The sequence below is a fragment of the Syzygium oleosum genome, unplaced genomic scaffold, assembly GCF_021117445.2.
Source record: "Syzygium oleosum isolate NSW1041296 unplaced genomic scaffold, Sole_v2.1 Sole_v2.01, whole genome shotgun sequence".
NCBI classification, from domain to species: domain Eukaryota; kingdom Viridiplantae; phylum Streptophyta; class Magnoliopsida; order Myrtales; family Myrtaceae; genus Syzygium; species Syzygium oleosum.
In genome coordinates, this window is record NW_026607485.1 from 1,774,363 (window position 1) to 1,799,019 (window position 24,657).

Genomic DNA, 24,657 nt, shown 5'->3' on the forward strand with positions numbered 1-24,657 from the left:
GTTGGATGATTGACATGTGTACTTGAGGATAATAATGTAACCAAAGTCAACTCCATATCAATCATCCAAAGGCGCATGCGTGACATAATTTTTTTAGCTATTATGAATATTGAAATCGTATTGCATTTGACATGACACAATGTTGAAGTCAACACAATGTTCTATATAGATTTAGTAGCGGTGATTGTCGCGACCTTCCCAAAGAAGAACCACTTAAAGGAAAACTAATGGATTATTAAGCTCAAAGGCTTAGCACAGACTCTTCCAAGCAATTTGCAATTGGTACTCAATTAAACATGCAATTTTCTTACATTTTGGAGTCACCACTCATCAATTAGGATTGATTCAAAACTCAAGCAAAGTAAGGGATAACACTCTACTTGTACGAACCAGAGCTTTGATGAATTTGGAACTTTATTACGATAGATTAATCTAACACCCTTTGGTACATTTTCTCTTTGGTCTCTCTCAATCTCATTTAAAACAAAACCCCCCTTTCACCTAATAATGCTCACTCTATTAAATCAAATCTGATTTGTTTAAACCTCCACACCTCTCACCAAATCACCGAATTGCCCTCAATTTCCAATCTCCAACGAAACTCCTTCACTGTTTGACCACCTTTCGAATTTTGATTATTCATCGAGTCAAATTCAAGTTTTGATTATCTCCACAGGATCATGGCAGAGCGTTATCTTAATCTGCTCGGTTGGTTTAGTAACATTATCTCCTAGCCAATAGGCATGCAGCCTGCTAGTAAAGGGATTGGGAGGGTGGGGACGATAATATCACAGTTGCGGGGTTCAATTTCCGCGCTCTGCAAGAGGTAGAGCAAAAGTCAGAGAGTGAGAAGAATTATATATAAGACAGACCAAAAAAAAAACATTATCTCCCAGCTCGCGGTTTTCATTTTTTATGTACAATCTGCTGTGCTTGCTGGATATTGACCAAACCGCCAAATCCCACTGATCGCTCCTTATATTTTCAAACCCTGCAAGTCTCCTATCACTCCATCCATTACGTGGGTTTTGACATTTGGCCATGGGATAAGATGAAAGAGAGATGGTCAGCCATTATGGAAAAAGAATCAGGCGCACGCTCTTCCGTCATTATGAAAATGGAAAAACATGTTATTGGCGTGTGATGATGGTATGACTTAGAAAAAATGCAAATCATTCGAATGATATTTTTGTTTAGAGGTCAGGAACAATCCTTAATTTTATGGCATAGCCGAAGTTTCAGTGTCAACAGGGATTTGAAGAAAGAGATGAATAGGTGTATCGATGATGCTGTTTTGAAGACAGTGATTTCCTTGACATGATTTGTGATCCAACTCAGTCGATTCCGATGGAAGTCCTGTACTAAGCGAAGGACGATCCCAATTCAAGCCTTGAAATGATAGTCTTGAGATAATCTCGGTTTTTATGCAATTTCAATAGACACAGACTAACGAACGTGGGGACCAATCTTCGTTCCAATGGTCGCATGAATACCACTATGGGAAGGGAAATTCATGCCTACCCACTAACGGCAATGAACTAATACTTTTTTCTATAGAAATAAATGGTGCAAGACCTAGGGCCACAAAGAGGAGCCCAACCGGGACTTAGATTACTTAATTGACATCTTTTTCTATAGAGATTTACGACATTACCCCCAACTATTTCTAAAAGAAGATAATTACTAGAAAAACATTGACTATCAATACAATGTATAAACCATAGGTGAATATCCTTGAACCATGGCCAAACCAATTTGGTAGTTGAGAGGGCGAACCTTAGTCTCAAACTAATAATTTAGATTTTGCTCATATTGCGCGAGACTTGTCGGTTCTTCTAAGGTAGTGCGTTATAGGGCATGCTCTTATCCCGTTTAGTGAGAGCTTTAGTTGTCTATCATGACGCGGGGAAACGACCCTAAATTCCACACTCGCAAAGTCGAATCCCATCAAAAGCTTTCGCAACCACCTTTTGCGCTCCACTCGTAATATGGGCTCTTTACCAATAATCAAGTTCAGCCTTACTTTGTTGGGAATGAAACTATGCACATTTTGCAATGGTAAGAAGAACAGCGATTTGTAGAAATTCGAGAATGTTGAACTAATTCTTCCTCTGCAGCAGTTTTAGGCTGGTTTGTTTTATTATGAGTAAAGTTCACTTGCTTTCCCAACAAAAAAAGAGATGTAGACAAGTTAAAAGGTTCTGTTTATGTCGTTATAATGTCATTCGGAAAACAAAGGGATGAAATTGATCAACAAAAGCAAGGAGGGAGCGAAATGGATATGGATTGTAGAGATATTGTGTCAATACATCCACTTATTAGAGAGGTATATCGAGAGTGTAAACATAAAGATACTATGCAATCCTCATGACATCGAGATATGACTTCCCTTGGAGCTCACGAGAGAAGAGTCCCCTCAAGTAATCGGCCATGCCGATTCTCCTAAACAATGCTGGCTTGTCCGGTGTGATCAGGCTCGGTGCGGGACCGAATTCCCCTTCCAATTTCGGGCTGTAAAATGTAGCAATTGAGAGCCTCTCCTTCATCGAGTTAACTATTGCTCGATGCTCGATGCTATGATAAGCACCATTCGTCACAATCTGTGTGGATTATCAAATGCACAGACTAATTTGTCAGCCCTCTGATGGATTTCGTCCGTGAAATTGTATCATCAATAGTCATTCTATTGAACTAACTAGCTCATTGCATATGAATAAACAACAGTGTCCGCATTGGGATTTGAAAAATATACACATAACTAAGCAGATTTCCCGCATTCCATTATTGAAATGTCTACCATTTTATTCAGGATGATTGTTGCATTCACAGCCGCATACATTTTCGTTTTGATTGATGATTGATCCATTTTAAATATTTATAAATCAAATGTTAGATTTTGTATGAAATAACAGCTTTGTCATCAATAGCAGATGAATCTAGACAATACCAGCTCGTATACTAAACAAAATGAGGTGGAACTCCGCGTCAAAACAATAGAAATAAGGCTATATACCTCTAAAATGTCTCCGATGTTGACAACGAATGCATTAGGAAGGGGCTTGACAGAGACCCACTTGCCCTCTTTCCTTACTTGGAGACCTTCCATTTCATTGACTTGCAGAAGAATGGTGAGGCCTACAGAGTCGGAGTGAGGAGTGAGGCCGGTGACGAGCTCGGGTCGCGGACACGGAGGGTAATAGTTCATCCTAATGGCTTGCCTGCCCTCATCAAACTGTTCTATCATGTCCTTGGTGTCCATCTGCAGAGCTTTTGTCATGAGAAGGAGGACCTTCATTGCAAGGTCTCGTAGCTCTGAGGAGTACTCATCTAAGACGTCTCTGCATAACAATAAGATGATACATTTAAGAATAGGTTACAAAGGTGAGAGAGAGAGAGAGAGAGACTCACAAAATATGACATCTCGATGGTGAGACTACGGGACGTGTAGAAGACAGTAAACAGGCTGTGTAGACAATATTGATTGTAAAATTAAGGTATTCTTGATGATGTGGGCTAATCTTGAAGCTAGTCTTCCATGCATCCGGCTCCTATTGTTGTTTTGTTTTATGTTCGGTGCTTGCTTGTCTTATATGCATATCATATCACATACTTTAGACATTATTTGTTCACATAGTATCATTAATCTTATGAAGCACGCAAAATAAGTCATGTATGGTTCCCAAATCTTGTATAAGTCATAAATGAAAGTTCGCTATGAACGACAGACCTATTCAAGTTCTTAATTAACTCAATCTCATTATGATAGCAACAATGCAATTCTTGTTCTTGAATTTGAGGTAACCAACTCTCGTACATTCACACTAATACTAGTCCCTACGAGTGTTTCGACAAATCATTTCCCCATCAAAGTGTGATGTACCTAAGTGGATTTCATCGTTATTTCTACACAAAACCTAATAATACACAAACTCCAAAAAAAGGTCCTCAATAAAAAATTAAGATCTACTTATGTATGATTAAATGGGTACCAAACCCTTAAGAAATTGTTACTTGACTGACGCTAGAACGCTGATAAGGCATAGAATCACCTTGTGATTTACCTCACTTTGACTGGATTGTTCTTTATGAACAAGGGATGTGCAACTCATTCTAATTGTGACTAGACATTATAAAAGAATGTCATCGTGATCTTCGTTTGATTTGGCCAGCTGTAATTTGCCGACCAATAAACCAAATATTAATGGCCTGAATCCATATTGTGTTAACAATCATATCACCTGCCCATATAAAGCTGAAAGCGACAATTCTCTGTCCTCATTCCCAAGTCTCAATTATCAACCGAATTATGGGTACGAAGGCCAGGACAAGTAGGAGAGAACGAGGACGACCCTACATGAATTTTTGTTTGGTGTGACGCCAGGGATACCGACATTGTATATAAATTAGTTCCACTCCTTTGTGCACTAACTTTATTTATAAAAAAATGGGTTTTCCAATCTCCGTCGTTTTTCACCATGTGCAGTGACCTCGTAAAGATTAAGTAACGCTCCAAACTTTTAGGGAAATTCACCCAAAACTACCAAACCCTAGGCCACGCCTCTATTGCTGCCGCTGTCGAACACCACTTTCGTCATGGTTGTGATTGCCCCTCTCTCTCTCTCACGTTTGGCATCTGCCTGCCCCCAACCCATGACACCACACTTGGTTGCCGTTGTTGCTCTTGTGCCACCCCTCCGCCTCCTTCGCTGTTGTCGCCCACCTCACTCTTTATTTAAGTGAGGAATAGGGGCGGGGTTTGCGCATGTGGTCACCCCATCTCTGCCAACCTCCAATCTAGGTTGACTAAGGGATTTCCATTGCAACTTGAGAGAGAGAGAGAGAACCACAAAGGCCGCAAGAGAAAGGGCTGAGAGTGGGGTTTTGAGTGGCGTAGTGATGGTAGTTGCAGAAGTGATATGATGTGATAGAATATCTCACGTATTGCTTGACTATGGAGTTTATATGGTCATTATATACATGTGGTCTCCATTTATCCATCAGCTTAAATATTTAGGTTGAGCTTTTGAATATAATATCAAGATTATTCATTAAAATCTCTCTTCATTTATTGGTTTAAATTTTCGGATTACACTTTTTTACATAATGGATGGTGAGGACGGGTGGCTTAATATTGCTGGTGGGGCGTCAGTGGTGGAGGCGATCCGTGTGCGATATGGTTAGTGGGCAAGCTACGTGTGTGCACGTGTGGAATGAGAAGGGGAGACGTAGAAAAGGAGAAAACAGAAGAAAAGAGGGAGAGAGAGAGAACCTGAAGGGAGAAGGAAGCATGGGAAAAAGATGAGGTTTTCTCAAACGTCTTGGGAGGGACACCATGAAAAAGAGGTCGCCCCAATCAAGCTTCTGCTCCTCCGATCCAACAAACATCTGCCCAAAACCCTCCAAGTCGCCTTCTTCTTGCCAAAACGTCCTCTTCTCCTCCATTGGAAGCTTGAAGAACTCTTGTATCCCCAACTTCATCTCCTCCACCAATGAACCACTCACTCCATGGTTTATCAACTGCATGCAGTAAAAAAGGATCGATGAACTTCAAAAGTCGATTCTTGAAAATGAAATCCAGGCCACTTGTCTTAAGTAATACTCACAGAAAGAAAAAGTAAGATTACGCCTTGGTGAAATTTTACCTGGAAGAATCCCCAATCTTTACATGCAACGTGCAACTTTTCCAGCTCGGACTCCACCAAATCGTCATTGCTTGACGAGAGATTGTTCATGTCAATTATTGGTACTTGAAGCAACAAAGATCCATGATCATCATGCATGAGCGGATGGTCTTGGTCAGTACGGACATAGCGAGGCGGGACTTCGGTTATGGCCTCTTTCACCAGCTCCTGAACACATGGGACTGGAAGAGAACCACCAAGCTTTGTGAGATTAGCCTCCATAGTCGCGACGAAAGGATCGGACGAGAAGAACCTCAAAAGATGTGGTGATTGGTAATGGACAAGAACTAATAAACTTCAGCTCTCTTTTAGTGGGCTTCACTATACTGGCTTGCTTAAAGACACTATCTATATATAAGTATATACTTCCATCCCCACGAGATTCTTGATGCCAATTAAAGAAATTAAATAGTTCTTTTATTATATTTTTCTTCATCCAAATTATTGTTTAGTTATATACCGTTGTCATTATTATTTGGCCACGAGGAGACATACTCAAATCCATAACCCACAAGTGAGGAAGGGAAGAGGGCCATGTGCATGTTCATGGGCATCCATTATTCAATGGCCAATCGATACATTAATTTGAGGATTTAATGATTGTAGGATGTTGCCTAACCTGATTCCTCATTTACAGTAATTGCGTTAAGAACATGTGCATAGTGTGATTTAGTCACGTATCAAGATATATCTTGATCCGTCAATTTCTATGGGTAGGTAATATAGTGAATCATGGATCTCACAAGGTGGCATGGCAAGTAATTTGCTCACTTAAAAGAGAAGGAAGATTGGATTGCTCAATCTAAACTTATGGAACAAAGCATTGTTAGGCCGCATGTTGTGGAACCTCATCAATCGTCCATCATCTTCCCTTTGGAGTATATGGGCTCACAACAACAAATGCAGAGGCAGTCCGATTATGCAGATCAACATTAGGGGTACTATGGCTTGAAGTAGACGATGCTTCCTTAAATTGCAACATATTTTAATCTCGCTTATCCATAGCTCACGGTACCATTGCCGAGATATTTATGATTAACTCAAACATTTGGGACTAGTTGTGCAGTGGTATGACCTAATTTGGACAAATGGCATTAGCAAACGCAATTTTATTAGCTGGCTCGTTTATAGAAACAGACTACCGATAGTAGAGATCGTCGTTCAATAGATGACTTAAGTTGATATCCAATGTAATTCTACAGGGCTAGTATAGAAGACAGTACACATTTATTCTTCCAGTGTGTGAACAGGCAACTTATGGCACAGTAGCCTTGCACAATGAGGGATTAGGCGTTCTTTAGGAGGATAGAATGAGGAACTTCAATGGATGATTAGGTCAACAAAAGGCAAAGACTTGGCGTCAAGACTCCTCAAAGTATGGCATATGGATGGAATGCAACCAAAGACGGTTTCAAAATAAGTCAACCGATTTTCATATTATTTTGGTTAGTAAAAATGTAAGAGGTAGAGCAAAAAATTAGACCTTTTTAGCAAATGTTGTGATGGCTACTATGTTGAGACTTCCTACCTCCATCTTTTTTATTTATTAGCACTATTTGTATAGTTGGGAGATATCCCTAAGCTATTGTACTTTATCCGCTTTATAATACTAACATTTTACACCAAAGAAAAAGATATAACTTGATCCATACTAATTCTCACGAAATAAAAAGACACAAGCTTCCAAACAACTTTTTTAGCATTGTTACAGGTCCTACGCACGAATTATAAGTTGAGTTTGGACAACATCTTTTCCAAATCATATCCTGAGTATATCTATACCTAAAAATGACAGAGACCAAGTCAAATTTTGCATGTTTCTTATTATATTGAGCTGTTTATTGGCTTCTAGCTATGCCCAACTGCCAGTATAGAAGAACAATAATTGGTGCTTCGTGATCGGTTTATTGGTGCATGAATCGGCCTTATCTTATATAATATAGTGAAGTGAAAGCTTAAAGAATTTTTTTAAAAAATTTCCCATTAGATTATGCTAACTCGTTATCAATTAAATTGTTATAGTTAACATCATAAGCAAGCAAACTTAAGCAAATCACGTTAAGTTTATTTTTAAATAGCAATAATGCTAGGATTAGGATTTAGACAAGCAATCAAACTTAAGTAAACTGACTTATCTTGATTTATAAAAAATAAAGAATTATGGTTAAGATCTAAACAAAAGTTACTTCACCTTAAAATTCTAAGCAAATGAAGGTTAACTAATGTACTAATATATTATGACTCCCACACTAGAAATAAGTATCTCAACTTACATAATATGCATCAAATTTAAAAGTAGCTATTGTAAACTCAGTTACTATATATTTAAATTTCTCGAGCCATGATTTATTATCTATTGTTGAATAACGGCTGGATTAATATAATCCCGGGCGCCGCAGGTGACTTAACCGGTGGCACGTGTGTGGTGGCTAGCACGTGTCGCCCTGGTTTACTCCCGCTGTCGGCCGTGCGGGGTTCCCTGGTTACAAAAAAAAATATATATATATATATATATATAAAGACCTTTTTAAATGTTATTGTTATGCCTCCCAAACAACAAATGGGATTATCATCATCTCAATTTAGGAGAAATACCCCTTTAATATGCTGCCACATTAACGTATAAAGACCTAACAAATTATATCCATCTACGTTAACATGACAGTAGTTATCAGCAAATTTTTAGTGGCAAAAAAGTTGACGTCTTCATTCCTTTCCATTGAAGGTGATATGGAATTGTCACGGTCTAAAGGTTACCCATGCACAAAGGACCATGAATCATTCAAGAAGACCAGAGGAACTTATCTAGTGTTCTCTACAATATTTCAGGGGCGGGCAATATGGTAAATGTACCTTATTATGGAGCATTCCTATGCAAGTAATTGGTGGGTTGGGAGGTGGCATCTCATTGGTAGATAGTGAGGTGGCATCTCCACCGTTAAATCGAGGAGTGATTTACGGTTGTGGTTAAGCTTGTACTTGTATCTAAAGGGGTCTCCTCCCCCTCAATTGTATTATCTCAGTCTCATGAGTAATTCAAATCTAGAGCTTCTTTCACTAAAATTCCTTGTGAGCGAGTGAGTGTGGGAAACGCTAACTTGGGAAGAAATTCCTAAGGCCACACGGGTAAGGAAACGAGCTAGATTGATCGACAAATGACAAGTGGTATCAAAGCGAGTCAATCCTAGGCGTAATGGAACATCCTTTCGACATTACATCTATCCATGGTGATAAGGCGGTTGAGGACCATGGAAGGGCCATCGAGAAACAAGGCAGTAGGGCAAAGAAGGGCCGCGGTAGCTTAAGTACAAATGACGTGCTCGATGACTCGGAGACCCGTGTGGCGAAGATGGAGATCATCATCATGGACATCCAAGGAATGATTGAGGAATTGTCCGTACGCATTGAAGAAGGCGAGACTGGAACGGGGGAGCTCAAGGCAGAGGTGCAAGAGCATAAATCCGGCTTGGGAGAACTCCAAGGGGAGATGCTGGGTACCCTGACCCACACAACCGATGAACTATGGCAGTGAGATGATGCCTTGGAGGCCTTGGTGGAGGCCATGCGCATTGAGATGGCCGAGCTCAAGGCGAACCTCGCCGAGGTGAAAGCGGCACACGTGAACAGGGTGGTCACCATGTAGCCTAGTCCACAAGTGGACACCCCGAAGCCAAATGAATTTAGAAGCACAAGGGCAATCAAGGATGTTGACAAATTCTCATGGTATATGGAGCAGTACTTTCAAGCGACTAGGATCACCAATGGAGGACTTCGGGTAAGTACCATGGTCATGTAATTGACGGACAATGCCCTACTGTGGTGGCGTCATGGGTACGATGATAGAAGTGGTGAACCTATCACAACCTAGGAAATATTCATTAAGTAGTTCTAACAACAATACTATCCCGCCTATGCCGAAGAGGAAGCTCGAGATGAACTATGTTGCCTAGAACAAAAGGGAGGTGTCTAGGAGTACATCAAGAAGTTATCCGAGTTGCTACTTCAAATCCCTTCCATGAACAATACGGAGGCCTACTACCAATTAATGAGCGGCATCTAGTGATGGATGAAGCAATAATTGAAGCGACACAATGCAAGAGATCTCTCAACGGCCATGTCCGTGGCCTAGACCCTTGTGGAATACAAAGCAACTTCTGGGAGCAAGCCGGATTCTCGACCGAGGGCAAAGGTTGCTGGTAAGAGAGATCGAAACAAATTTCACTGCCCAATTGGAACCAAGCCGCTAGTGGCCCCTGCAAAGGCAAAGCTGAAGTCAAGCGGTGGAGAACATAAGAAGGGACGCTCCTCTTTCAAGTCATTGCCTCGTGACTTTTGGTTCCCTATTCCTATTGTCTCTATATTGCCTAATTATTGAACTTTGAGATTATGTTATAAAGATATCTTAAAGATATATACTTTTTGTTCCATTGGCGGGATAGGAGTGCTGAGGTTGTAGAAAGAAACCCTTACAGCAGGCTCAAGACACCACAAAGGATGGGAGTCGTGGGGAATCATGAAAGGATTCGGGAGTACTCAGTCGCTATAGTTTTCTGTACTTATTTCTTCCCTCAATACGTACCTCTATGAAAATATATTTTTATGTGCATTAAACAAGTTATTCATAGTGCATCTGCAAAATTAACTCAGCAAAAAAAGGGTTTCTAATTGACTGACCTATCCTTTCTATTGACGCAATTTTAAATTGCGGGGACTCGGTGGCGTGCGAAGTGTTGCTACTGAGATGCTTACGAGGTGTGGTGTAGGTCGCCTATTGCCGTATGATTATGACAAAGTCAAGGTAGCTAACATGGACAGATTACTTTTCAAAACACTTGAAGCTTTCACAACATATAAATATTCATGTATATGGGCAAGAAATCTAAATAAAAATACTTTGTACCTTCGCAGCATCTTGAAAACAGCCTGTTTCGGCTTAAACAATATGTAGTTTTTGCGTTTTTTTTAATGTCATGAATGGGTTTCCTTCAACAATGCTTTTGCTACATGAGGCCCTATTATTATATTTAAGAAAATATTTTAAACCATCTATATTTGGAGTGGAAATTAAAGACTACTAGAGAGTTGGGCTGGGTTGGAGCGAGTTCGTGGAAGTTGGTCTTGGATAGACGAGTCGTTTGAGACAAAAGGGTATGAATTGAGCTCAAGAGTCGTCCAATGAACGAGCTTATTACCTGTTAGGATTGCTGCGTTTGAAGTTGGTTATAGTTTATTTTAGTTGCGCTTCTCAACCTTAGTATTTAAAAGGAGATTGCTTTCGGGCTTTTATTTATCCACCCACCCGAATTTCTATTTTCAAACGCTTCATTGATCTTGTCATCTTCATCACCATCACCAACAGTGACCCTTTTAGCTGCTTTCTGCATCGTCTTTCACTTGTTTTGATCTTGTCAGCGTCATCCGCCGAGACGGCCGATGGTTGGCTGCCTTTGATAAGGAAAAAGACATAGAAAGATTTACAAAATATATATCCAACATTATGTGACAAACTCTTATTTGATGCTTAAGTATATTTGCTCGTCAACTACGCTTCGCAAGCAAGGGTCTTCCTAAATCCTTCTCGTTCACTCCACTTGAAATGCGACAGCCTTCTCCGGTTGAAGCTTCATCCTTTCTAAATAGGACTTTCCATCAAGCTTGTGGGAAAAGAAGTCTTGGACATATTTCTCCATCTTTATCCTTCTAAACAACGCTGGACTTTCTGTTGTCGTCAGAGATTGGATTGGGCCAATTTCTGAGTCCAGCTTAGGGTTGAAAAACATGGCAATTGAGATCCTTTCTCTTGTGGAATTGACCGTGGCTCTGTGCTCGATGCTGTTGTAAAGACCATTGCTAAGAATCTGCAATTATAAGCAAAGGAAAATCATATGAGACAAGAGCGCAAACGGGCTGGGCTTCAAGGAAATATTTGGCCCGGCCCAGAGAAAAAGGAAAAAGTTGGGCCCAGTAGCCTGGCCCGATTGAATGTTACTCTGAAAAAACTGGTCCAAGCTGACCAGGCCGATTTGGTCTTTCATGACTTTCGGATTAATATGAATACTCCTAGTAAATTCACCGAATCACTCGTATGATATGTTCATGGTTGTTGAAATTTACATGAAATGCCTTTTAATGACAAGATGCCTTAGTATTGCCAATGAATCCAGCGACAGTTCCACTGAACAATTTCAAGGCTAATGTTTGACAGGAAGGAATAGGAACAAAATTGGGGTCTCGAGAGTTTCAAACTTAAGTTGTCCTACACCAACACCATGTAGAAGTTATGAGATCTTAGAGCCTGTTTAAGTTGACTTTTATTCTCTTTTTTTGGGTCTAATCTAATCTTGTGCTTCACACAATTTGACCCTTTTTAAATACAAAATACTTGACGATTCCACAATATACAAACATTGACATGTAAATTCACACATAATTTATTAAACTTTTCAAATTTATATGATACTTTCAATTTTAACGAGAAATCACGAAAATACTTTTCACTTTTACTAAATTATTAACAAACAAACCCTAAAATCTTAACTGGTAGATGAATACATTTTGTAATATTTAAGTCATCGAATGAAAATGACATTGCATCGAAATCTAAATTATATGAACCTAGCAGAAGGTAAGGATTATAGTCATCATCAACTTACCTCCAAACTAAACTCATTTAATAATGATGTACTATGTTCTTCGAGTTAATTAACATGCTTTTAGAGAAAGGGGCCAAAAAATTGTTTATACTTGATATGTGGTGATGTGACATGAAAACTTATGTTATTTCAAGTGACCTAAAGTGGGTCTAATAAGTTCTCCAAGCGAGGTACAGTAAAATGTGTCTAGACAATACATACTCACTAAACGACAAAAAAATGGCATTCCTTAGTAAGAGGGAAAAAATAAACAAGTTAAAAATTCCAAAATTGAAGGAGAAAGTTTGCCAAAGAAAGAAAAAGGTACCTCCATGACATCTCCCACATTCACCACTAATGCATTTGGTAGAATGTGAATAGGTGTCCAAGCTCCATCCATTTTAATTTGGAAGCCATCGACACCGTTGATTTGGTGGAGAATGGTGATGCCGGTAGCATCTGAGTGCGGTGTTAGCCCAATGACAAGCTCTGGCTGTGGGCATGGAGGATAGTACGTCATCCTCAGAGTTTGAAGGCCATCCTCAAATAACTCTTTCATCTCGTTCATCTCAATATCTAAACATTTTGAAATCAAGCCAAGTAGCTGCATGGCCAGTTTTTGTGTCTCCTTAATGTAATAGTCTAAGGTGTTTCTGCATGTGAAAGGAAGGTGTTAAGTATTATTGTCATAGTCTACAAATCGTGGAAGGTTCTTGTATGTGCTAATATGACATGTGAGCGAACTCAAATGTATTGTTGGATCAGGTGGCTCCCATGTAGGCCCACCTTATCCATTGATGCATGTGAGTTAGATGCAAATGCTCTAGATGCAGCCATGAATTGAGAGAGAGAGAGAGATTTTCTAGGTTATAATTTACATGTAGGAAGTTTATCATTCACCGCCTTTTAGGCCCAAAATCAGTAAAAGTTGTGGGGAAGCCCACAAGTCTATCTTCCTAGCTTTATACACATCATGCTTTTAAGCAAGATCTAATATGGGTCCTATAGATTTCAAGGATATCAATTAGCAATTATCTTGACGATATACACGACCATCACATGTATGTAACATTTGCTTTTTTTCATGTATAAAGACACAGAAACAACCTGAGTGACAAAGGGAGCTCCGGAAAGAGATGGGGTCTCCTTTTGGCAATAGGGTTAATTATCATGAAGAACCTGTCACCCCAGTCAAGCTTTTCTTCCAATCGTGTGACATTGCCATAACCTTCGACCTCTCCTGACCTTATCCCGAATTTCGTTTTCTCCGACAAGGGAAGCTTGAAAAATTCTTCAATTTCATGCCTTAGATCCTCTAGCAGAGAAGTACCTATCCCGTGGTTAACTAGCTGCATGGACAAATTGCTATTTTAAAATTCTAAACTTTCAGAATACGGTCTTGAACTTTCTTATAAAATTTCCAATATAGTCTTGATTATCGCTTCCTCAACCTTTGCCTTCGTGAAAATATATTTGATTTTCTATGTGACAATGTTCAGAAATTACCACGTAGAGTACAGTCTTAATAAGTATGGGTGTAAACGGTTCGGTTCGGTTCGGTTTTCTTGAAAAACCGAACCGAACCGTTAAGGGTTCCTCCTTGAACCGAACCAAATAGGAACCGAACCGAATTGGAACCGAACTGATAAGCCGATTTGGTTCGGTTTGGTTCGGTTTGGTTTTCGGTTTAGTTCGGTTTGGTTTGCAAAGTGTACAAACGACCCCCAGCCCCACATACAGAACCCCAAACCCCACCCCCCAACCTCCCCACGGGGCAAGAAAGACCATACGACAGACCCGGCAAAACCCAACAAAGCCAACGCAGCAGGAGCTCGCCGACGACGACGGCATAGATCTTACGAACACCGCCGCCGTCGGTAAAAGAAGAAACGAAACCCCGAGGTCGCCGCGACCCGTTTCCCACGATCGCATTTCCGCTTAGCTCGTCGGGCACGGCGGAACAAAACGCGAGCCAGAAAGAATCAAACGCTCCAAACAAAACCGATGTAGAGATCCAGATCTAAATCTAAATCCAACCGCAAAGGGACCTCCGCAGAACGCTAGCTGACCAGGTGATAGAGAGAGAGGGAGAAAGGGGGAGACTGACAGAAATGGTTGCGGGTGCCGGTGGACTTGAGGTCGAGGACCTGGACGACGAGCTCGGGGACGTCCACGGGGGAGTCCGGCGACGGGGCCGACCAAACCGATGAGTGTCGTCACCGGCAACGGCGGTGGCGGGGGCGGCGGCGGGGGCGGCAAGTCGATGGGGAGGAAGAAGAAGAAGAGTAGGGACGGCGGTGAGAGGAAGAGTGTGGAGGGCCGTGAGGAATGAGGATGGTCTCGGCTAGAGGAAGAGTGTTTATTTCAGTTCAGTTCGATCCGAACTAATCCGAACCAAACTGAAATAAACCGAACCGAAAAAAAAGGGTTAATTTTGATGATCCGAACCGAAACCGAAATACACGAAATTTTCGGTTCGGTTTGGTTCGGTTCGGTTCGTATCTCGGTTCGATTTTCCGGTTCGGTTCTGACACCCCTACTAATAAGTATATATCTTCAATTTGTATAATTTATGCTATTGGTGAAAGGGGCAGTGGCCCATGCTACCCTTTCTTATAATTGATCCGTTAAAATAATGCCAAGTATAAACTAATTTAGCAAAAAATCATACATAAAATAATGTTATAAGCTTTTGTTACATGTCAAACATGACTCAGTTATATATATCGATTTAGAATCTCAGTTTTAGCATGTAGCATTAATTTTGATCAGTTATATAAGATATGCTTCAATGATATATCTACACGTGCTAGTATATTTTCTTATCATAAGTTAATCAATGTGCTTGTTAGTCCATCTATGACGCATTCTGGGACCATAATGGTTAAAATAAACCAAGACGGCTTTTAATGCACATGGCAATTAGTTAGAGGAAATAATATTATTCGGTCTATTCTCTTTGATTGATATCTTTCTAATTATTTTACTACAAGACACCTTTGACTAGACTGTTTCAAAGACTCTTGGTAGGATTTGAATTTATATTCATAATGGATGACATGATACTAAATATTTATCCACGCGTTGCACAAGAATTTTTAAATTTATTGTGAAAATCGAGACATAAGATATATAACATAGAACTAAAATAAATGAAAAAGATAAACTAATTTTTTTATAGGTGGTCATTTTGGAAAAGCATATTTGTAAAAGGAAGAACCGGTTTTTTTATATGAAAAACATAAATTATATATTATAGGTAGTCTTTCTGAAAATATAAAAATGTAAAAGGAAGAACAGTTTTTTTATCATCTAAAAATAACAAAAATGGATAAACGCCACAATAAAAGGAGCATAAGATTGATATTCATATTCTAGTATTAAGAAGGACAAAAACAACACTTGGCAAAACGTTAAACAAAGCATAGTAAGATTAGATGAGCCGTAATACTTATAGGAATTATGCTAGTATACATCGTCATGCGTATTGTAAAATAAAATTGAAAATATTTCCAACAATGAAAGAAAATGAATGTTTAATCTCTAAAGTATATCTCTAAATGGCTAAATTGACTTGAAAAATAAAATTGAGATTTCAGTGATCCTATTCTTCCCACCAATTCCGTAGATAATTCTAACAAAATTGCTGAAAAGTGACACATGCTAATTGAACTGCCAAAATAGAAACATGTACGTAAAGATTGTAGTTGAAAACATTTAAAATATTTACCATTTTGAAACAAGATAAAAGAATGAATTTTGGATCTTTCAATAAAATAACTCAAAAAAGATTAGTGGAATAATGGCGGATACTAATATGGAAGAAATACCTTGACCTTTTCTTAATCTACAATTCTAGGCGGCAAGTTTACAAGCAAACATTTCAGAAGACTTTGTATTAATATATTTATATAGATAAAGTAGAACAATTAATTTGGGTTTCACCTTTGGAGATCAATTTGCACCTCACATCAATTATTCTCATGCTCTTTTTTGATATGGTCCTTGTTTTTTTCTTTTGGCTTTTTAGCCAAAAAAAAGAAAGAAAAAAGCAATAAATTGCTTAACTTAGTCGATTCTCTTGAGGTCTCCAATCATGATAAACTGTTATCTAATACCGTTAATGTTTCTCTCCGGTAGCCCTATTCACATGCTCGTGAAAAAAACAAATTGCACAGTACGATATTATACCACATACGTACTCAATATCTGACATAGAAAAAGTTCAATCGAACCAAGTCAACCTTGCTACCATCTCCAAGAATTGAAACCTGGGTCATATACAAAAAAGAACGAAGAAAAATTGTGCAATGCATCGAATGCATATCCATACCATGTAGCTAAGCCTTTGGACATCGTGGAGTTCATGTGGGCCGACCGACCGACAACGTCGGAGGGTTCAGGTTGCAGATCGGAGTTTCTGTTTTTGGTCAGCCTGATTTTTTATTGAATAATTTTAACAAAATTTGAGACGATGACGATGACGAAGCTTCAAGCCCAGGTGAGCTTGAAAGATAGAGAAGAGGGAGTCTGAGAAAACCTGAAAGAGACCCAGGTCTTTGCAAGCCTCATGCAATTTCTCCAATTCATGATCACCCCCAGTTTGGTCCAAGGACAATTTCCCCAAGTCAATGATCGGAACAGTCGGCCTTTGAGTGCTTCCATTGTCGGGGAGGATTTGCAGTTCTTGGTTGCGACGAACATACCTCTCTGGAACAACCTTAATGGTTTCTTTGATGAGCTCTTGAACGCTCACCACGGAAGAACCAGTATGTAGAGGTGGTACTTGTGATTCCATTTCTTTTATGTGATGCTGAACTCACTCTTGCATGGCGCTATTTATAGAGAGAGAGAGAGAGTAAAAAATTGGTAAGTTGCTAAGTAGCAAGTACTTGGAAGATTCAAGGAAATTGGCTTCTAGAAAAGGTTCCATTCAGATTCAGAACTTGATAATCAAAGCTTGACACATCTCACTCACTCTCTCTCTCTCTCTCTCTCTCTCTCTCTCTCTCTCTCTCTCATCTTCAACCAAGTCAGATCTGGGTCGTCGAGGACAACAGAGCTAGATCTGCTCTTTTGAAGAGGGCTCGGCTCCACTTATGTCCTTGCTAGTGTCCACTAGCTCTATGCAGACCCTCCTTTTTGGAGATCAGGTTAGGATTTCAATCATTTCCAATACTTGTGTTTCCTTCTAAGATTTTTCTATCCAGGATCATTTTCTCATGCGGGTGTATAAAGAAGCACAAATGCCCACCAAGAGTCTACGCAGCAGCGTTAAATATTGCTCTTTTAGAAATTAACAAAGAAGGAAAGAGTCTCATGAAGAAGATGGCGGTACTTATGTGATGTTTATCCGACTTCTAATAGTTCAGCAAAGGAGATGTTCTAGAATCACGCATATTAGTCTTCCCCAAGGCTATCATGGCTCGAAGGCTGACAAGTCATTGTCCAATACCTTTTCACAAAAGTTGTGCTTGTCCTCTCCCTTGTGAGAGAGAAACTGGCCAGCAGGATGTCTCTCCACCTCTACTATGATCAAAATCCTTCGTCTAGAAAGAACACGTGAGTACCTTTGAGGACTACGTACTTGACTTCTTTGTTTTTTGTGATGTTAAATTTTCGTTTTAATTTTCCACAAGTGACATGATCTCCAGTTGATTTAAATTGGTTGACAATTATTATGGAAAAATTATCCAAAAAGTCTTAAACATACTATACAGAGGTCAATTCAGTTGTAAAATTATAAATTATGCCAATTTAGTCCTAAACCTTTTGAATATTTGCCAATGTAGTCCTTCTGACTAAATATCTAAATAATATGTTTAGAACTAAATTGGCAAATCTTCAAAAGGTTTAGGACTAAATTGACATAAATAAAGGTTTATGACTAAATTGGCTGCCGTACAATATAATACATTGATAGAATCGTTTCAAATCTTAATTATAAAGTAATTGTCGCTTGTTTCCTGTTGTTACACGAAATTTTTAGTTTTGTATATATCTTTTTATCAACAATGAAAACTATAATTAACAAAACCGCCCTTAATTTCATGTGGTTTTGTTTCCTTCGGTGCTTATATCGTTTGACTGAACGGATGGTAACAACGTGCCAGTTAGGTTCGATCAGCAAATCATGCGATGATTGCATATCTGCAATACATGATCTTTTTTTTCAACCTTCAGCTCTATTAATTTCCATGGACGCAGCTCCACCGATGGTGGCTTCGTAGCTCCCAAGATTAACATTTTCAATGACCCCTTTCACAGTGATCAATCCTTCAAAGAAGTACTTCGATTTACTTGCGAATCTAATTAGTCATACATTTTGACCCTTCCAATGATGTGAGATTTTTGTGTTAATGCGGATGCTTATCCTTATCCGTATTTGATCAAAGTCCCAAATGACCTTTTTTGGAGTAATTAATTTAATTTTCGGTACTTCCTATTGGACTCCAGTTTGTAATGATTGATGTCAGAAAAAATTGATTGATGAGACTGATTTGTAATGATTGATGTTAGTAAAATTGGTTTATGGCTACCGGAGTTTCGCGTGGTCCTAAAATAAATTGACGAGACTCTTCTGGATTTCAAATGAATCTCCAGCAAATAATGTGCAAATGAAAAGGAAAAATGAGAACCAGCGAGGCTGAAGATCCTTTAGGTCATAGCAAGGTCATTGTGACAGCATTGAATGCGGAAGAAAACAAATAAAAAAACAAATGATTGAAGTTGGATTGTCAAATCATGACCCAATTTATGCAAATCATGTACCTTTCAAAACGGTCAAATTATAAATTTTCAAACCTTTGAAAATGAGTAGGGTCACCCAACATGTGAGCTAGTTTTTCCTAGTTCCGTAGCAGACAAAAATATTTGTGAAACGTTTAAAAAATATCGAAGACAATGATTATTTTATATTTTTTAGAAAGAAAGGGTTTGAGAAGAATTGAAACCTACCTCATCCATTATCGGAATATTTGATTCAATGCACCAATGACATGCTTCTTACCCATTAGGTAAGCCTGTTACCATAACACCAGTAACTTCAACTGGAAAAGCACAAAACTGACATTAGACCTTAACCTAGGTCCGACTTGGGTGGCTAACTAAGGTTTCCTATGACCAAGAATAGATTGAAGAATAAATTTATGACCTTTAGCTTGCAATTCAAGTCTTAGGTCACTCGACCAAACCGTTGGTGATTAATTTATATGTCACACCTCGAACCCCAGTGGGCTCGCGACACCCATTTGTTGATCGTATTGAACGTGACGTCTCAGGACGTGTCGCCGACCCAAAAGAAATACCCACACGAGTATGCAAGCGAAAGCGAATTTTAAAATAACCCAGACAATAAAATATGACTGAGTGGTAACAATTTACAACATTCAGTCGTACAATTCAGGCATTAGGCTCCTAGGGTTAGATCCACCATAATCATCAAAAAAGGAACAGGTGGCAGGTAGGCTAGCCTAGCTATACCAAAAGGGTCCACCAACTCCATGGGCTCCTCTTCGGGGTCTTACTCCATCGGCTCTTCCTCAGGATCCCAAAACGCTGTGACGGACCATTCATGGTCGGGGTCGGGGGTCTGAAATAGTTATATAATAACCATGAGAACGAGTCTCAATAAGCAACAACCTAAACTCCACGTAGGCCAATGCGTACCCAGACAAGTCGTACATGCAATCTAGCCAACAACATAACGAGTTCGCATCATTGCCATCAGAACGTATGCCAACTCTACACGTTAGTCAAAACGTGATAATGCAATAATAATAACTCAATAACATATCACAATCACTCAAACACCAATCACACTTACACTCAATCAACCCAACCAATTCAATCACACATTCAACCAGCCAATTCAATCACACTCAATTCGCATGCGTGGCCGAACATCTTTCTCACGACCCGCGCTACTACGCCTTAGGTCCGCCCTCCGATCAATCCGGGCTCCGTCCCGCGTAACCACGCCTCAGGACATTTCTTTCTTTCCAATGACCCGCGTAAACACCCCTTCGGTCGAACTTTCCTTCCACGGACCACCGTCAACACGTCTCAAGTCCGTCAACTTTCATTCTACGGACCACCGTCAACACGTCTCAAGTCCGTCAACTTTCATTCTACGGACCACCGCCAACACGTCTCATGTCTGTTAACTTACAGGTACACGTGCCACACAATTCCATTTGTCATTCTCACACGTCATACTAATCAAATTCCAATCACGAGTTCACCAAACAAGCCCACCCATCCGACATTCAAGTCGGCCCAATCAAATGTCAATTTCACCCACAAACGCCATGACAAGTCGGTCATCGCACCCACATGAATCACCACTAATTATGCCACATAATCACCACAATTTCATCTAACAATTTATCACATTCACATATTGATCCTAATCCAAGCTTAGCCCCTAAACCGGTACTAATTAACCCCTAAACAAGTCTATAAAGCCCCTTGGGCATAAATACCCAAAGTACTAAGTAGGGATTAGGAAGTCACTTACCTAAGTCCAAGCCCAAGAAATCCCACAAGGGCGCCTTAAGAGACCTAAGCCTCGGGGCAACGGGGGTCCACTACGACTGCACACGGGCGCATCATTAAAACAACGGCGCGCACGACCTCGCCTTGGGACAACATGCATATGGCAGGTTCGAAGCATCTAAATCAATGCTCATGCATCAATGCATCACAGCGTGTGCCTATTATAAGACAGAATCCACTTGGGCCGTCCATACCATGCCTAGCGGTTCTACCCTATAATCCGCCTTTATGTCCACGGTTATTACGCCCCTCGGAGCCCGCTTTACACATCAAGCGTCGCCAGCAGATGGTAGTCTTCGGCGCATCGGGCTCCGCCGCCCCATCGGGCACGCTGCGTCCAAACGCACGGGATGACGGCATTCCAATACGGCATCAACAGGGCGCACGTAAGCGATGGTATCCCGTAAGGAGCATCGAGTCGCCTCGGGCGCGACAAGGCATCCGGGTATCGGCACCCGAGATAATCCCCCGGGCATCCAGATAAATCGGGCATCGTCAAGCGATACACGGCAAGACGGCTCCAACGTGTGACCCACACGAGCACACAAGCATTCCCGGCAAATTATTATCTTCTCAATTAGCCCATGCGTCCGTGAATAGTGCTCACATTAATGCCATACAATAATATCACATGGTCACACATGCAACAGTCAATCGATTTTGTGAACCTCATTTTAAACATGAATTCAACATCGGATCACAGCCAAATAAACATTATTGAAAAGCCAGGTAATTGCGGTTATTGCCTCTTTTAGGCCGGAAATCGAAAAGCCAAAGATTTCAAGTAAAAACAAGCAGTTTATGGAATTCTAGTAAAACTGGACAGAGTTGCATGATTTGGGAAATCAACTTCAAAGACGGCGAGCTAGCAAGGGATGCACCGAAGGGAAAGGAAGGGCTTGGCCAGGAGGTGGGAGGGCTGGTGGGTGCACGGCGGGGTGGGGTGTGCGGCGAGAGAGGAGGGAGGTTCACGTCGTGTGCGGCCGGGCGACGTTTAATCCAATGGCCAAGATGAAGTGGCCAAGATCAAATCTAACACGAATGTTTGAAGGGTAATTTAGAAATAATTTTGATGGATTTGTAAATTTGGCGACGGCGTGTGGACGGACGTCTAAGCGAATCGAGCGGGTAGGGGCGAGATTTAGGTGGCGTGCCAGAGCGAGCTAATGAGCGGTGTGTGACATCCTAAAAACGGGTCCATTTGGGATTTATAAAATACTGAGTTTTATGAATGTACTCGTAGTTAGTTCTCACCCGGAACTGATCATTCCTGAGATACTAAAGTAGGGAAAGGCTAATTAGGGATTTGATTTCGTGCGACTAAAGAAAATTCGATCGTGGACTGACTTTCGACCATGAAATCCTCAAGGTGATATTTTGAGCCACTGTTGGCCGATCCAAGGATAGCCAGGGGTCAGTTCGCCACTGTCATAGTAGTGGATCGTGGGTGATTCCGTAGGACCGCGAAATGACTCGACGAATGATCCTGAACCTATACCAAACGATCGTGCCCCTCGGATCTAGTAATTGACAACCGAAGTCGTCACGAACCGGATGAACTTGCACGTGACCTGAATTATTGTCAGTTACGGGTCAAATATGCGAATTTCCCCAACAAGCCGCCCGTTAGTTTGAGAAACGCTCGAGTTGCGTTTAATAAAATTTGATTATTTAATTGAGCCCAAATTGGACATCGGAAAAATTTGGAAGTCACAACAGGACGTTAGGACGACGTTGCGGATGGAACGTGCAAATTTGGATTGTTCCGATTCCTCCAGAAAAATTCGATTTCGATGAGAAATGAAGAAAGTGACCATTTTACCCCTAAGAGTTTGTAAAGGGCATGCTTTATGGTAGAAGGGCATTTTGGTCATTTTGCCCTAACTTTTTGGATTGGACAATTTTGCCCTTGGGATTTTATGAAATTCCCGAAATTCCCAAAATACCTTTGGATATTTTTGGTAAGATTCGATCTCGGCCGTCGATTACAAGATAAGATCGAATTTGAGCCGTTGATTTCGTTTGTGAGAGAATGGTAGGATTGTAAATTGCCACTTTGGTCAAAGTTGGTCCAAGTCTTAAGTCTCTCTCTCTCTTCTCTCTCCCCCATTCGGTCCCCCTCACCACCGTGAAACCCCCCCTTCCGATCTCTCTCTCTTTCCTTCACGCCAACCGCCCCTCCCCTCGCCGATCGCCGCCGTCCGTACGTCCGCCGGACCGCCGTCGTGCCGCGCCGTCCACGCCGCCGCACCTCTACCAGCCTCAGCCGCCGTCTCTCTCTTCTTCTCTCTCACGTGTGGCCGTGGATCTCGGCCAAGGGAGCCGCGCCACCGCCGCACGCCGCCGGTCACCGCCAAGCCGTGTCGCCGTTCGCCGTTGTCCCCGCCGTTCGCCGCCGCTTTCCATTCTAGCCGCGATAGTCTAGAACTAGGTAAGTCGCGCTCTAAACCCGACTTAGGATATTGGGTATCGACGGGTAATTTTGGTTGAAATCGGGTTTATTTGGGTATGGAATTGTACGGATTAGGAGTAGAATCAATTGGCGGGCCTAGGATTTAATTCGGGAAATTTTTAATGGATGTTTTGAGGACAACAGTAGGCTGTGAGTGACTGTTCAATGGGCTGTGATGGGCTGATCGGGATGCAAATTAGATTTTTAGAACCGGCAATTAATTGTGAGAAAGTGTTGTGAAGGGCCGGAGTTGATTCGACGCCATTTGGTTGGAGAAAAATGGCAAATTGTGCGCTTATTGTGTGTTTGAACTGCGACTGGATTATAGAAAAAAAATTGAGTGCGTGGTTGTGTAATTAAATGATTGAAATATGCCTGTTGGGTGCACGCTGGGGCCAGTCTGAATTAATTGTTAAATTGGCCTTGTCAAATGCTTAGTGAGCATGAATTGTGTATGAATTGATGCGTGCACGGGCCATGTGTGATTGGCCAGCTGAGTGTGATAAATGCTTGTTGAGCATGTGCATAAGTAAGAAAGTGGATGTGTTATGACATGTGTTCGTGGAGGTTGTGCCGTCCTGAGGCGTGTACTTCAACGCGGGACGATGCCCGGTATTACCGGAAGACTGCTAGCCTGAGGCGCGTACTTCAACGCGGGTTGCACAATAGGTGGTAGGTGTTAAGCCTGAGGCGTGTACTTCAACGCGGGCAAGAAACATGGCCTGAGGCGTGTACGTTAACGCGGGCCCTGAAGTGTTGTGATAAGTGGTCGCAGTGAACCTGAGGCATGTACTGTAACGCGGGTCACTGGCGAGGAATGTGGAAAAGAGATAATGAGAACGGAATGAGTGCATGACATGAGATTGTACTTGTTTGTGATTGTATGTGATGTGCCTGCTATGTGATGATTTGGGGTATGTGTGATTGTGTTTTGTGATTGTCTGGAGGTACGTGATAGCCTAGGTGGGGTTTAGGGGTGTACTTACTGAGATGTAGTCTCATGGTTGTTTCAACCAATATTTTTCAGAACCCCGACCTGAGCCATGAATCCTCCGCCACCGCCACCAGAGCGTTTTGGGGTACCAGTGCATACCGAATATGAGGTTGCAGAATTCCCTATGGGTGACGGTATGACCTGGATTAAGCATACTACGACTGTTTTTGTAGAAGTAGGACTACCTTTATGGGAGACCCATGTTTATACCGCCTGGTTCTTCCGGGATGTAGCCGGGGATGAGTTCGGGCCCGTTAGGGGTTTTGATGTTCCGTTTGACTTAGTTGGGGATTGGGATCCGTCTGCCATACTCCCGATAGATGGAGAGTTGACTAGTGCAGA

At 41.1% G+C, this 24,657-nt stretch overlaps 2 protein-coding genes across 2 annotated transcripts; both read right to left on the bottom strand.

Moving 5' to 3' along the window:
• Positions 1-2,267: 2,267 nt before the first annotated feature.
• Positions 2,268-6,015, bottom strand: LOC130134337 (protein SRG1-like). The gene is made up of 4 exons (XM_030618304.2): positions 5,643-6,015; positions 5,270-5,517; positions 3,014-3,338; positions 2,268-2,600 (listed from the first exon to the last, which is right to left on the bottom strand). The coding sequence occupies exons 1-4, from the start codon at positions 5,901-5,903 to the stop codon at positions 2,355-2,357; spliced, it is 1,080 nt and encodes a 359-aa protein (XP_030474164.2). The 5' UTR covers positions 5,904-6,015; the 3' UTR covers positions 2,268-2,354.
• Positions 6,016-11,146: 5,131 nt separating this feature from the next.
• On the bottom strand, positions 11,147-17,143 carry LOC115691609 (codeine O-demethylase-like). The gene is made up of 4 exons (XM_030618306.2): positions 16,854-17,143; positions 13,421-13,662; positions 12,642-12,966; positions 11,147-11,539 (listed from the first exon to the last, which is right to left on the bottom strand). The coding sequence occupies exons 1-4, from the start codon at positions 17,109-17,111 to the stop codon at positions 11,264-11,266; spliced, it is 1,101 nt and encodes a 366-aa protein (XP_030474166.2). The 5' UTR covers positions 17,112-17,143; the 3' UTR covers positions 11,147-11,263.
• Positions 17,144-24,657: the final 7,514 nt, after the last annotated feature.